The 12,897-nt window shown below is 39.9% G+C and overlaps 1 protein-coding gene across 1 annotated transcript; it reads left to right on the top strand.

Moving 5' to 3' along the window:
* The first annotated feature begins 592 nt into the window (after window positions 1–592).
* On the top strand, window positions 593–1,045 carry LOC141685183 (uncharacterized). The gene has a single exon (XM_074490300.1). The coding sequence runs from the start codon at window positions 593–595 to the stop codon at window positions 1,043–1,045; it is 453 nt and encodes a 150-aa protein (XP_074346401.1).
* Window positions 1,046–12,897: the final 11,852 nt, after the last annotated feature.

Here is a 12,897-nt window from a genome sequence, read left to right as displayed (position 1 = left end):
CCCTAATAGGGTGAACATCATGAACACGCGGAGAGAATGGAGCCCTCCATCGAACTATGAGAGAAGGGTCAATAATTATACCCCACTGGCAGCATCCATTGATCATATCTTCGAGGTAAATAAGGATAGAGGAATCTTCAAGAAACCAGACCGTCTAACTTCATGGCAGAGTAGAGACAAGAAGAAGTATTGTAATTACCATGCGTCTACCGGCCATGACACCACGAGTGTCGTCACCTAAAAGATGAAATTGAGGAATTGATCAAGGCTGGGTACCTGGGAGAATGGATTGACAAGGTGAAACGACGCAGGGGAAGCGATGACAAGGGTAAGGATGAAAGACAGCCCCTGCGGGTGGAAGATGTTAAAAAAGCAGCGAAAGTTAAGTTTCAGAGGGTTGGCATTATCAGGGTAATTTTTGGAGGACACCCTTTTATTGGTGATAGAGGCACGACATCCGCCGCTCACCAACATTCATAGTTTAGAAGATAGACCTCCAAAAATATTCAAATGAGAGTCACCTGATATTATGTTCAGGGAGAGAGAGTCAAGCTGGGTACATCATCCCCATAACGATGCACTGGTAATAACTATGCTTATTGGGGCAATGAACGTGCATCGGGTCTTCTTGGATAACGGGAGTTCTGCGAACATCTTGTATTACAACACATACAAAAAATTGGGTTTCCCGGATAGCGACATGTATTTTGAAGATGCACACGTCTATGGCTTTACTGGAGAAGCAGTGAGAGTTATGGGTTCGGTTAGGCTTCCCGTCACACTCGGGGAAGGAGCTTTGTCGGTCACTCAAATGATAGATTTCAAAGTGCTGGATCAGGATTCCGCGCACAACGTGTTGGTCGACAGACCTTGGTTACGAGCGTTCAGGGTGATAACCTCGATACATCACTTGATGATAAAGTCCCCAACACCTAACGGAGTAGGCAGTCTGAGAGGGTCGCAATACGAGTCACTCAACTGCTATCACAAGGCTGTTAAGGAATTCCGCAGGGGAAGATACGAGGGGAAGGGCCTTCCATTTTAGGGAACGAAGGACATTCATACAAAACCAAGTGGAGAGGTTCATGCCCACTATTTCATGGAAGGCCCAGAGGAGGAGGAAACCCATATCGCCGGGACTACTATTTTGACGTTGGGGAATGTTTCAAGGATCCGTAGTGTGGAAGAAGTTGTGGTGAACCATACAGAGAAGATCATACAGAAGGAGGTTAACGGGGAAAAATTGGAAGGAAGAAGTGAGATTTTGCAAAGTCTCGAAAATAATCTCAAGGTGGATGCTCCTGAAAAAGAGGACGCGCCCTTGAAAAGTAAAAATGAAATTGAGGTTGATGCTCTTCCAAATGAGGACGCGCCCTCCACACCTGCGTTGCACAACATCATGCCTTGTCCTGAGGTAGATGTTCTCACTCGTGGGGACGCGCCCTCAGATGAAGTCGAGGACCCCCGAGACTTTGATTTCGATTTGGATCCCAGGATCCTTATGCCCACCGAAAAGATGGGACCGGCCGAAGACACAATATCTATTCCGGTCGGCAAAGATGACCCGAACAAGGTTTTGAAAGTGGGATCCCAGCTAGGTGATGAAATGAGAGAAAGTCTTACCCGCTTCTTAATTGCAAATCTTGATGTCTTCGCATGGAGTCATTCAGACATGGTGGGAATCGACCCAGGAGTAATATGTCACCGGTTGAATATCTTCCCGAATTGTACGGGCATACGTCAAAAAACGCCACCCGGTGAGCGGGGAAAGGGCGATAGCATTAAAAGAAGAAGTAGAATGGTTGTTGGAGGTGGGACTAATCAAAGAATCCTTCTACCCCGAATGGCTTGCAAATCAAGTGCTTTTGAAAAAGCCGAACGGGAAGTGGAGGACATGTGTGGATTTTACAGATCTCAATAAGGCCTGTCCAAAGGATAGCTTCCCGCTCCCATGAATTGATCAGTTGGTTGACGCGACAGGAGGGCATGCCCTGCTGCGTTTTATGGATGCATACTCTGGTTACAATCAAATTCCGATGTACGGTCCTGATCAAGAGCATACATACTTTATCACTGACAGGGGGTTATACTGTTACATAGGAATGCAATTTGGTTTGATTAACGCTGGCACAACCTACCAGCGGTTGGTAAACATGATGTTCAAGAACCAAATTGGGAGAACCATGGAGGTATATGTGGATGATATGCTGGTAAAGTCCAAGGTGGTGAATGATCATATCAAACACCTGATGGAAATGTTTAACATTCTAAGGAGGTTTCGCATGAAGTTAAACCCACAAAAGTGTGTGTTCGGCATGGAGTCGGGCAAGTTTCTCGGGTTCATCGTCAATCATAGGGGAATTGAGGCCAACCCCACAAAGATCAAGGCACTGTTAGATATGAAATCGCCCACCAATATGAAACAAGTGCAAAGTTTAACTGGGAGGATCGCCACGCTGAATCGAATTATTTCCAAATCTTCTGATAGATGCAAAGAACTCTTCAAGGTGATTAAGTTGGCAGGGAAAGACTTTGTATGGACACCAGAATGTGAAGAGGCTTTCAGAAAGATCAAGGAGCAACTGGGAAACCCTTTCATGCTGTCAAAACCGTTAGATGGAGAATCTCTAGTACTGTACCTCGCAGTGTCTGAGTATTCAATCAGCGCAGTTCTAATAAGAGAGGAAGATGGGCAGCAGTCACCAGTGTACTACGTGAGCAAGCGGTTGCACGATGCTGAAACTCGCTACACAAGCATGGAAAAGCTGGTTTATGCCCTGATCCTTGCATCAAGGAAATTACGGCCATATTTCCAGGCTCATAGAATTGAAGTCCGTACGGCATACCCGGTACAGCAAGTCCTTCACAAACCAGAGTCATCGGGAAGAATGCTGAAGTGGGCTGTGGAGTTGGGACAGTTTGATTTGGAATATGTGCCCCGGACAGTGATTAAAGGGCAAGCCTTAGCTGATTTCTTGTTCGAATTTGATTCTGAAGTTGATGACAAAGCTTTAGTGACGCTACATCCACCTCATGTTGAGGAGTCTTTAGAGGAATTTCCACATCCCTGGTGGATCTTGCATGTGGATGGGGCAGTTAACAATGGAGGAGCAGGTGTGGGTATAGTACTCGTGTCTCCAGAAGGCCATCATCTGATGAGCGCAATTCATTTCAAGTTTTATGCAACAAATAATGATGCGGAGTATGAAGCGTTGATTAATGGCCTAAAGATCGCTTTGGAAATGGGAGTGTGAAACCTAATTGTGAGGAGTGACTCAGAGCTGGTGGTGAATCAGGTGAACGGGGGATTTCAAGCGCGAGACCCACGAACAGAATTATACTTGCACCTGATTGGAATGTTCAAAGAAGTTAGGTTAGAATGTGTGCCGCGGGAGAAGAACAGTAACGCGGATGCGCTAGCAAAAATGGGGTCGCAACAAGAGGCTGTGTTGTTAGGATCCATACCCCTTGAGATCCAAGAGATTCCTAGTATCCCAAAGATAGAAGTTATGCAAGTGGATGAGGTTCCCAAGGAAACATGGATGACGCCCATTCTACCTTACATTCATAAGGGAACACTCCCCGAAGATAAGTTCAAAGCTCGTCGACTCCGCTATCAGGCTGCAAGGTATGTGGTGTATGACAATGTTCAGTACAAGAGAGGCTTCAATCAGCCGCTGCTTAGATGTGTTGACGAAAAAGAAGGAAATTATATTTTAAGGGAAGTGCTTGAAGGAATCTGTGGCAATCACTCGGGGGTAGCTTGTTGGCGATGAAAGTTTTGCGCCAAGGATATTATTGGCCTAAAATAAAAGAGGATGCTGCAAATTTTGTCAGGGCATGTGATCGCTATCAGCGTTTTGCGAACTACTGAACTATGTCAGCAACGCTCTTGACGTCTATGATAAGCCCGTGGTCATTTGCCATGTGGGGGATATATCTTATTGGGGAGTTGCCCAAGGCTAAAAGGGATGTCAAATATGTGGTGGTCGCGGTTGATTACTTTACTAAGTGGGCAGAGGCTATGCCGTTGGCAACCATCACGACAAAGAAAATCAGAGATTTCATTTTCAACTCCATTGTTTGCAGGTTTGGTATTCCTTACAAACTTGTCTCTGACAACGGGAAGCAGTTCGACAACAAGGAATTGCGACAATTGTGTGAGGAACTGAAAATTAAGAAGGAGTTTGCAGCGGTCTATCATCCCCAAAGTAATGGACAGACAGAGGCCGTGAATAAAATAGTAAAGCACACCCTTAAGACCAAACTGGAGGAGCGTAAAGGGAATTGGCCTGAAGAACTCCCAAATGTGATGTGGTCCTACAACACTACTCCACGATCTACAACAGGAGAAACTCCATTTATGTTGACTTACGGCTGCGAAGCTATGGTCCCCGTGAAAGTTGGTTCGGGGTCGCTTCGCAGAGATCGATACGTGGAGGAGGATGCAGAGGTTAATTAAAGGCTTCATTTGGATCTTTTGGAAGAAACAAGGGAGATTTCTCAGCCGAGGCTTGCGACATATCAGCAACATGCCGCAAGGTATTATAACAAGAAGGTAAAAGGGCAGTTGCTAAAGATAGGGGATTTGGTGCTCAGGAAGGTGATGCCAAACACGAAGAATCCTCAGCATGGTGTTGGAGCTAATTGGGAAGGACCATATAAGATAAAAGCAATTTTGTGGAAAGAGACTTATCACCTTGAGGATATGGAAGGGAAGCTAGTTCCGCGAGCGTGGAACGCGGAACATCTCCGAAAGTATTATCAGTAAGGCGCTGCTTTGGCCCCTTACATACCTCTTTTATTATATACATAGGGCTAAGCCCAGATTATAGACTAGTATTAAATAAATTCCTCCTAGCCTAGGGGGTAGTGCATGTACTACTTACCTTAGAACTAGTTGAAGGATCATTTTTTCGAATAAACTCCCCACAGAGCATAGTAGCGGTGGGACTGGTGCACTTCTGACACCAGAGCGCATTATTAATAAAAAAATTAAAAAAAATTCCAAAGGGCTGTTTATTTGTTGATTTACTTAGTTGCATGACGCGTCCTAGCCATAGGGCGCGCCCTGAGTGATAGTTCTATACAGATGTTAATTGAAGTAGTGACTGTCAAAAGGGACAACAAAACTCAAGTGAAAATGGAACTAAGACGCACACTATTCCCAAGGACGCGCCCAAGTTATCTTGGTTGATGCTCCGATAGTTTTATGTTTCTTTAATTTTGACAAAACATAATTAAAAGGGAAGATGCGTCCTAACTAAGGACGTGCCCCACACGCTCTGTGTCTTATCTGAATGCACAAGTGCAGCATGATATCATGCTCGTTTAAAAAAAAATACATTATCCCGACAATTCTATCCAGACGCGTCCAAATAGAAAGGACGCGCCCATTAATAACACCTGCTTAATATGCGATAGTAGAAATAATAACGATGTTTAAAAGGTGATGCGTCCTCCGTACATGACGCGCCCATACTTGTGACAGAGTAAAGTTGATAAAGAAAAAGATATGCAGAGGCAAATTAAAGAGAAATATCATGAAAACGAGCAAGTTCAAAAATAGTCATTACAAGTTGTAGAGCTTGAAGGGGCCCGCACCCTTAAGATAGTCCTGATAAAAGTTGCATAGATCAAATGAAGACGCGTCCTAAGCCGGGGGCGCGTCTTGAGGCTTGTCTTGGGTGTCAGTTGGAGGAGTATGAACGTTAAGGGGATAAGGTAACGGGGACGCGTCCTCTTCCTCCATGCCTAGAAAGATCCTTTTGCTCTTAATGGAATCTGCAGCCCTAACTCTGAAGTCATTTACCCATATTTGGGTGTTTGCATCGAACTTAGAAAAAGAATACTCTGGGTCATTGACAATAAACCTAGAGCACCATTCTTCGAACCCAGCTGCGAAGCCGTTTTGATAGACTATCTTTTTCTCCTCTTTCCACCCATGCAGCTTGTCATCATTTAGAGTGTCAAGCTCTAGCTGCATGGTGGAATTTAGTGTGATAACACTCTCCATTATTTTCTCCATAGAGGAGACATTACCTTCCAACACAGTTTTCTCCGTCTCAAGACGCGTCTTCTCTTCCTCCAGGCATTTGATCTCGACATCCTTTTTTTGGGCAAGCAGATTAATGTACTTTTCCAGAGATTTTATCTTATCTTCAGCTTGGCTCTTTGCAGTGTTGTTAGGTCCCAATTTGTTTATAGAAGGGGGGTTGGATGCAAACAATACCGTTTAATCGAATAAAATGCGGAATAAAATTGTGAAACAAAATTCAAGTTAAATAAAACTTTTATTAAACTTGAAAGGTGTTACAACTACGGTATCGGTTACAAGGGATTAATCTCAAATCAATTATTACAAATCTAGAATAAATTCGACATGAACTTTTTCTATTTTTGTAATTAAAAGATCAAATGCTAAATGCGATTTGAGATTAAGTTCTAGGGATTTTAATCCGCTAGATTGATACACAAGAACAAGATAAATATTTCTAGTTGATTGGATTTAACTTTACAATCTAGAAATTTAATCTTGAAGAAAAGCAGATGAAAAATAAAATGTTATGCTTTTGTTTTCTGCTCCTTTTTCTCTTGTGTGTTCTATTTTCTGTTTGATTGGATTCTGTAAGTGTTGATCAATAAAAGTCTTCTGCTGCTTTTATCAAACACCGAACTGAAAAATGTACTGGCATGACAATCTCTTTGGCCAACAAGACTTTCGGTATGATAATATTTACAACTAGCAAGACAATCAAAATGAACTAGTAAGACTTTCGGTATGACTATTGATTGTCATACCGATTGTCATATTAGTTCAAATAAATTGTCTTGCTGAATTAATAATAGATTTTAATCTAAACAGAAATTCTAATAAGACAATTAAATGTATTGGCATGACTTTCGGTATGACTATCAATTGTCATACCGATTGTCATACTAGTTCAAATGAATTGTCTTGTTTTGAATTTAAGCAGATTTTAAACCAATTAAAATCTTGTAAATCCTCAATATTAATTCTAAATTAATTAATCAATTTAATTCAATTAATCAATAAATTAATCTTTGCAGATATAATTTATTTTCTTAATTAAATTATATGACTTAATTAATTAATAGAGAATTAATACTAACCCTGAGCAGCATCCATTCTTCTGACAATCTTCTGAAAATCACTGAGACTTATGAATCAATTCCGCCACTTCAATGCTGACACTCGATGTACTGTCTGGTTCATGAGTGACTAACTTCCGTGACGTTTCTTCATGTCTTGAATTTGATACTCTGATTAAATCCTTGTAATAAATGATACCCTGACGAGATCTCTGTCACTTGATTAAATCCACGATCTTGATTTATATCACTGAGGCATGATCAAATTCTTGAAATTCTTCCAGTGAATCTTCAAGTCTGCAGATGAACAATGTTTCTTTATCCTTTGACAGATGTTACTTTGTGAGATCTCTCTGATGATAGATCCACTATTTACTTATTACATTCTTATTTGAGTTGAGTTAAATCCTCGAATAAACGAATAGGCTATGACATATGCCTTTCAATCTCCCCCTATTTGCTTGTTAGACAATAACAACAAAAACCTAGAGGATAACTCAACTAACAAATAAGAAAAAGATATAAACAGTAATGCAAAGTAAATAGCAGAAAAGTTCTGGATTATATTTAACATTTTCCAGATTCCAAATGAAATTTACAAGTGAATACAAGATAGATGTTCCTCTAGCCTGAACATATAACTACATTAGACTATCTTGATTCATAAAGCTCTAATCATATTACATTGAGTTTTGAGCTAATTGACTTCAGTTGTCTTCTCTTCTGACTTCACCTTCTTCTAAATCTTGAAGCAATTCCTTGTCAAAGACACGATCCTTTTCTGAAGTGAAGCTTGCTGGTCTGACTGGTTGAACTCCAACTGACTTCAGCTTATTCTTGATCTGATTGTACCTTTTAATATTCTTTTCACAATAAGCTTGAATCAAATCAGCAGCTTGAGTCTTCAACATGGATGAATATCCAGCAGTTCTTAAATGATGTTCCATCCAGACCAGATGCTTAGCTGAGTAGTCTTTAAGAGATTGTACATCTAGCTGACAGATTTGAAGACAATCAGACTTAAAGAATCTCACCTGATGAGGATTGTTGATCACTTGAGGACTAGCCCTGCTGGCAAACTCTTTAAGCCTTTCTCGAAGAACTTCATTCAATTCTGAGCTTCTTTTTACCTTGTTGAGAAGAACCCAACTCTCTGACAAAGAACGATTCTCGAACAGATGAAGTGACACCTTGAAAGATCCTTCACTCTGACAATATACAAAAATGCTCATCTCATTTAGGGATCTATCAAAAGCAGCTGTGATCCTTGAGACTTCAGTCTTGATAGCATTCATGTACATGTCATTGTTAGGATTTGAGATTTCCAGCTTGTCAAGAAGATGTAGGAACTGCCTATCATTGTTAGTGCTCAGCTGAGGCATATCAAGTACTCTCCTAGCTTCATCCCATTTTTCACCAATCTTCAGTCTGACATCTCTTCTCCTTTCTTGAGCCTTAATGTCATGAAGACGTTGCTTTTGAAGAGTTTCTGTTCTTTGAATGTCTTTCCTCATGTCAATGATCTGAGAGACCTTCTTGAGTTCAGCTTCTTTTCTTTTCATCTCTGACTGCTCCTTCTGAAATTCTTTCTCAAACAGAGGATCCACTTGAGCTTCTTCTTCCCATTCTCCAAAATCACTTTCCTCTTCAGCTTTAAATAAACCATCTTTATCTTCCTGAACTGGTTCAGTGGGAATGTCAAAAATATCAAAGTCATCCTGTTCTCCACTGTAGTAGACATCATCAGCCTTTCCTTTGTCTCCAGCAGAGGTATCTTTTTCCTTCCCTTTGGCACTACTCCCTTTCTTCTCCCCCTTAGTTGAGGGATCCTCTTCTGACCTTCCTTTGGAACCTCCATCACCTCCAGAGCCTGATCCTCCACCAGACGGTCCTTCAAAATAAGCTCTTTGTTCTTCATTAGGGCAATGAGAATTCTTGATCATGAAATATAGGTGCTTCATCCCTTCATTGAGATGTTCCATGCCCGTCTCTATCTTTAGAAATCTTGAGGAGTCCAGTGAATGATTCATCTCAACGAGGTCTTCAAGAGAAGTCATTCTTGTGTGTAGAGAGCAGAAGTTGGATATGTCATCAGCTGATAAAGTTGGAGTGTCCTGAATGGAATTGAGCTTTGGAATTACAGTGGTCTTGAGATCTGAGATGTCATTCCTGATGATTGCCAACTGATTGTTGACAGAGGTGGAAGAAGAAGACCGTTCAACCACTTGTGCTTTGAATGCTTGAGCTTCAGCTTGGCTTTTAGCAAGTTCTTCTTTTAGAGCAGCAATTTGAGCTAACAGGTTTTGAGTATCTGTGTCTGTGTGTGCTCTCACCTGAATTTCACTCGTGTTTGGTTCACTCACCTCACGTGCTTGTGTTTCTCTCAATATAATTGCTCGTGAGGAGTCTTCCTGTTGCTGTTCTTCTGTACCTGCAGTTAAAATCACCCTAGCCTCTTCAAGAGAGGTCAGTGGTGGTGCAATGGGAATTCGCGAGTCCCGATCCTCAGTCAATACCATCAAATCTTTTGAAATAGATGTCTGAATTTCTTCAGGGATAGATTGAGTGAGTTGCCCTCCACTTTCTCCAGATAAATCTGCGAGTGGAGAATCCCATAAGGGAGCCAGAGGTGTTGGATCTGGGAGGGGAGAAAATGACTCTATTAAAGATGACGGAGAGTCAAATTTTCCCTCTGAAGCATGTGACTGCTCTTCTGCCGTAACTATGGCAGGCACTGTAACCGACTCTACGTGCACTCCTCGTTCTGTGTCCTGAGTATGATCTGGGGAAGTGTATGGTTCCATTGTGAGTAATGGAATTGTGCTTGACTCAGTACAAGATGCCATGGCCCTATGGCGAATTTCAATAGATGCATCATGTTGAGAGAATGCCTCTAGTAACTGTTCATTGGCCATTTCAAAGTCCATGTCCTGTTGGGAGGACAAGGATGGGCTTTCAGATGCCTCAGTATATGTTCTTCTTTTCTTAGGAGGAGGCAGAGCTGAGGGTTCACTCATATTTAACAATGCACTACTTCCTAGTAATCTTCTGGGTAACATCTTAGAAAGTGGGGGAGAGGTTGAGATAGAATGTGACTCTGTGTTTGGCTCTATGACCTGGGATTGAAGCTGTGGTTCTACAACTTCATGGTCAGCCCTATCAACCATTGGGGGTCTTTCAACAGAAGTAGGAAGGGAGTGAGAGTGAGTAATTACTACCTGTAATGGAAGAGCATCTGATGTTGGAGGAGCCTGGGTGGCTTGAACCACTGGAGGTTGAGGTTGCTGTTCATGACCGGGAAGATTGAAAATAGGTAAAGGAATATAAGTGGCCATGAAAGCAGATACAAGTACTGGAACTTGCATGAATTTGAAGGTTGTGTCTTGGCGAGTGTAAATCTTTTTGCTAACTGGAGGGGGTTCGGTTACTGCAGAGTTATCAAAAAGGGCTTTGTGTTCAGGTGTGAGAAGATGATCTGCTATAAGCATGAGAAAACGAGCATAGTAACATGATACCCTACGATTTGTAGAATGATCACGTAAAGCAGAAGTTAGACGTCTCAAGAGAATGGGAAAAAGTAGTTTGCCAAAATTGATCCTTTGATTGAAAACAACCGCAAGACCAATATACTGCAGAGTGGAAGTGATGTTATGAAAATTGGATTTTGTGCAGTTGGCAAACACTTTGGAAAGTGTATCGAAGAAAATATCCCATTCAGACACCAAATTGGATTTAGAAAGTTTGGTTAAATTGATCACCCCCTGATAGTGAATAGCATGGAAAAAGTTTGTGATTTCATTTTCAGAGGGTAAATTACAGAAATTGTCCAATGGAAAATTTAACGCCTGATTAATGACTGATTCATCAACTACATACTGTGTGTTTGCCACGGTGAATGAAAAAGATTTTGAATCACCGGCCACAGTAGATGTTGTGCAAATCAGTCTAAGAAGATCGACATTTAAAATCACATTTGATTTTATAGCAGAGCTAACAATCGAATGGTCATTTAAAAATCTAATCTAAGGCTTAAATTTTTCAACATCACATTTTTCCGGATTAAAATAACCAACCTGATTATGCGCGACAATTTGGAAATTGAGAGCCATTTAAAATAATAATAAGACACACACTTTCAGAATTTTAAGAATAATATTAAGAAAATTCGAATTAATTAAATTAATTCAATAATTCGAATTAAATTAATTATAATCGAAAAATTTAGACAGGAATGTATCTCGTTAAAATCCTTAACTCACAAACCCAGATTAAACAAGCCACAAGACACAAATCAGAAATTAAAATAAAAATAAAAATGTTCAAAATCAACAAACACAAATTGAATTTGAAGGGGCAAACTGATAAAAAAAAGATTTTGAAAATTTTGACAGCACTCCTGTATGTATATATATGTAAGTATATATCACAGGAGTGAAGATTCAGTTTGCTGAGTAAAAACTCGAGCAAGGAAAGAAGCAGTTCGTTTGTTTTAGTTCGAGGAGAGAGAAGAGAGAAAATGAAGAAAACTGTTCGACTTATGAAAAGAAATGAACTGTTGAAATGGTTTTTTTAAAAAAACAAACACACGCCTTTATATTACAGCTGGTATGACAATCTGGGATTGTCATACCGATTGTCATACCGATTGTCATACCAGGCAAAAGAAAGAAAATAACCGAAAACAATAAGAATAAAACAAGTGATAATATATAACTGGTATGACAATCTGATAGTCATACTGATTGTCATGCCAGTATAAAATAAAATAATATATATATATATATATAATGTTTATAACTGGCAAGACAATTGATAGTCATACCGATTGTCTTGCCAGTATAAACTATACTGAAAAACACTAATATGACAAATATATACTGAAATGACTTTCAGCAAGACAATTTCAATTGTCTTGCCGATTGTCATTTCAGTAGAAATACAGTCAAAATGTACAGACTTCTATATATGTACTGAAATTATATTACAAAATAGTAAAACTGAAATACAGACCTATAATATTTACAGAATTAAAATAATTAAAATATTTCAGAGATAACAATATTTTCAGTCCAAAAATAGTTTTCTTTTGAATTTTAACAAATTAAATTCATAGAAAAATATTTTTAGAGAAAATAAAATATTCTGAGACATTAAAATTAACAAGTTGAGTAAATAAATAAGATAAGATAATAGAAATTACATAGAAATAAGCAAGAAATATGATAAAATGATAAAATAAATTTGCAAATGAATTTTTCATTTATGAAAAATTCATTTGTAAATTCATTCAAGAACAGATCCCAGATATTAACTAAATTAATCACTAAAACTATTCAACATGCCCAATTTACCAACTAATCTGGTAAATGTGGATTCGTCAAGTGGTTTAGTGAAAATATCTGCTATTTGTTCTTCTGTTGGAACAAAAAATAGTTCAACAGTACCATTCATGACGTGCTCTCTAATAAAATGATACCTGATGTCAATGTGCTTTGTCCTCGAGTGCTGCACAGGGTTGTTGGTGATGGCTATTGCACTTGTATTGTCACATAAAATAGGAATTTTGTTCAATACAGAGCCATAGTCTCGTAGTTGATTCCTAATCCATAAGATCTGAGCACAGCAGCTTCTAGCAGCAATATATTCAGCCTCGGCCGTTGAGTTGGAAACTGTTTGTTGTTTCTTGCTGTACCATGAGACTAGTCTGCTACCTAGGAATTGACAACTCCCTGAGGTGCTTTTCCTATCAACAACACTTCCTGCATAATCTGAATCTGTATATCC

Source organism: Apium graveolens, chromosome 9 (assembly GCF_009905375.1).
Source record: "Apium graveolens cultivar Ventura chromosome 9, ASM990537v1, whole genome shotgun sequence".
NCBI lineage: Eukaryota > Viridiplantae > Streptophyta > Magnoliopsida > Apiales > Apiaceae > Apium > Apium graveolens.
The sequence above is the reverse complement of the archived record's forward strand: the minus strand, read 5'-3'. Positions and strand labels throughout refer to the sequence as shown.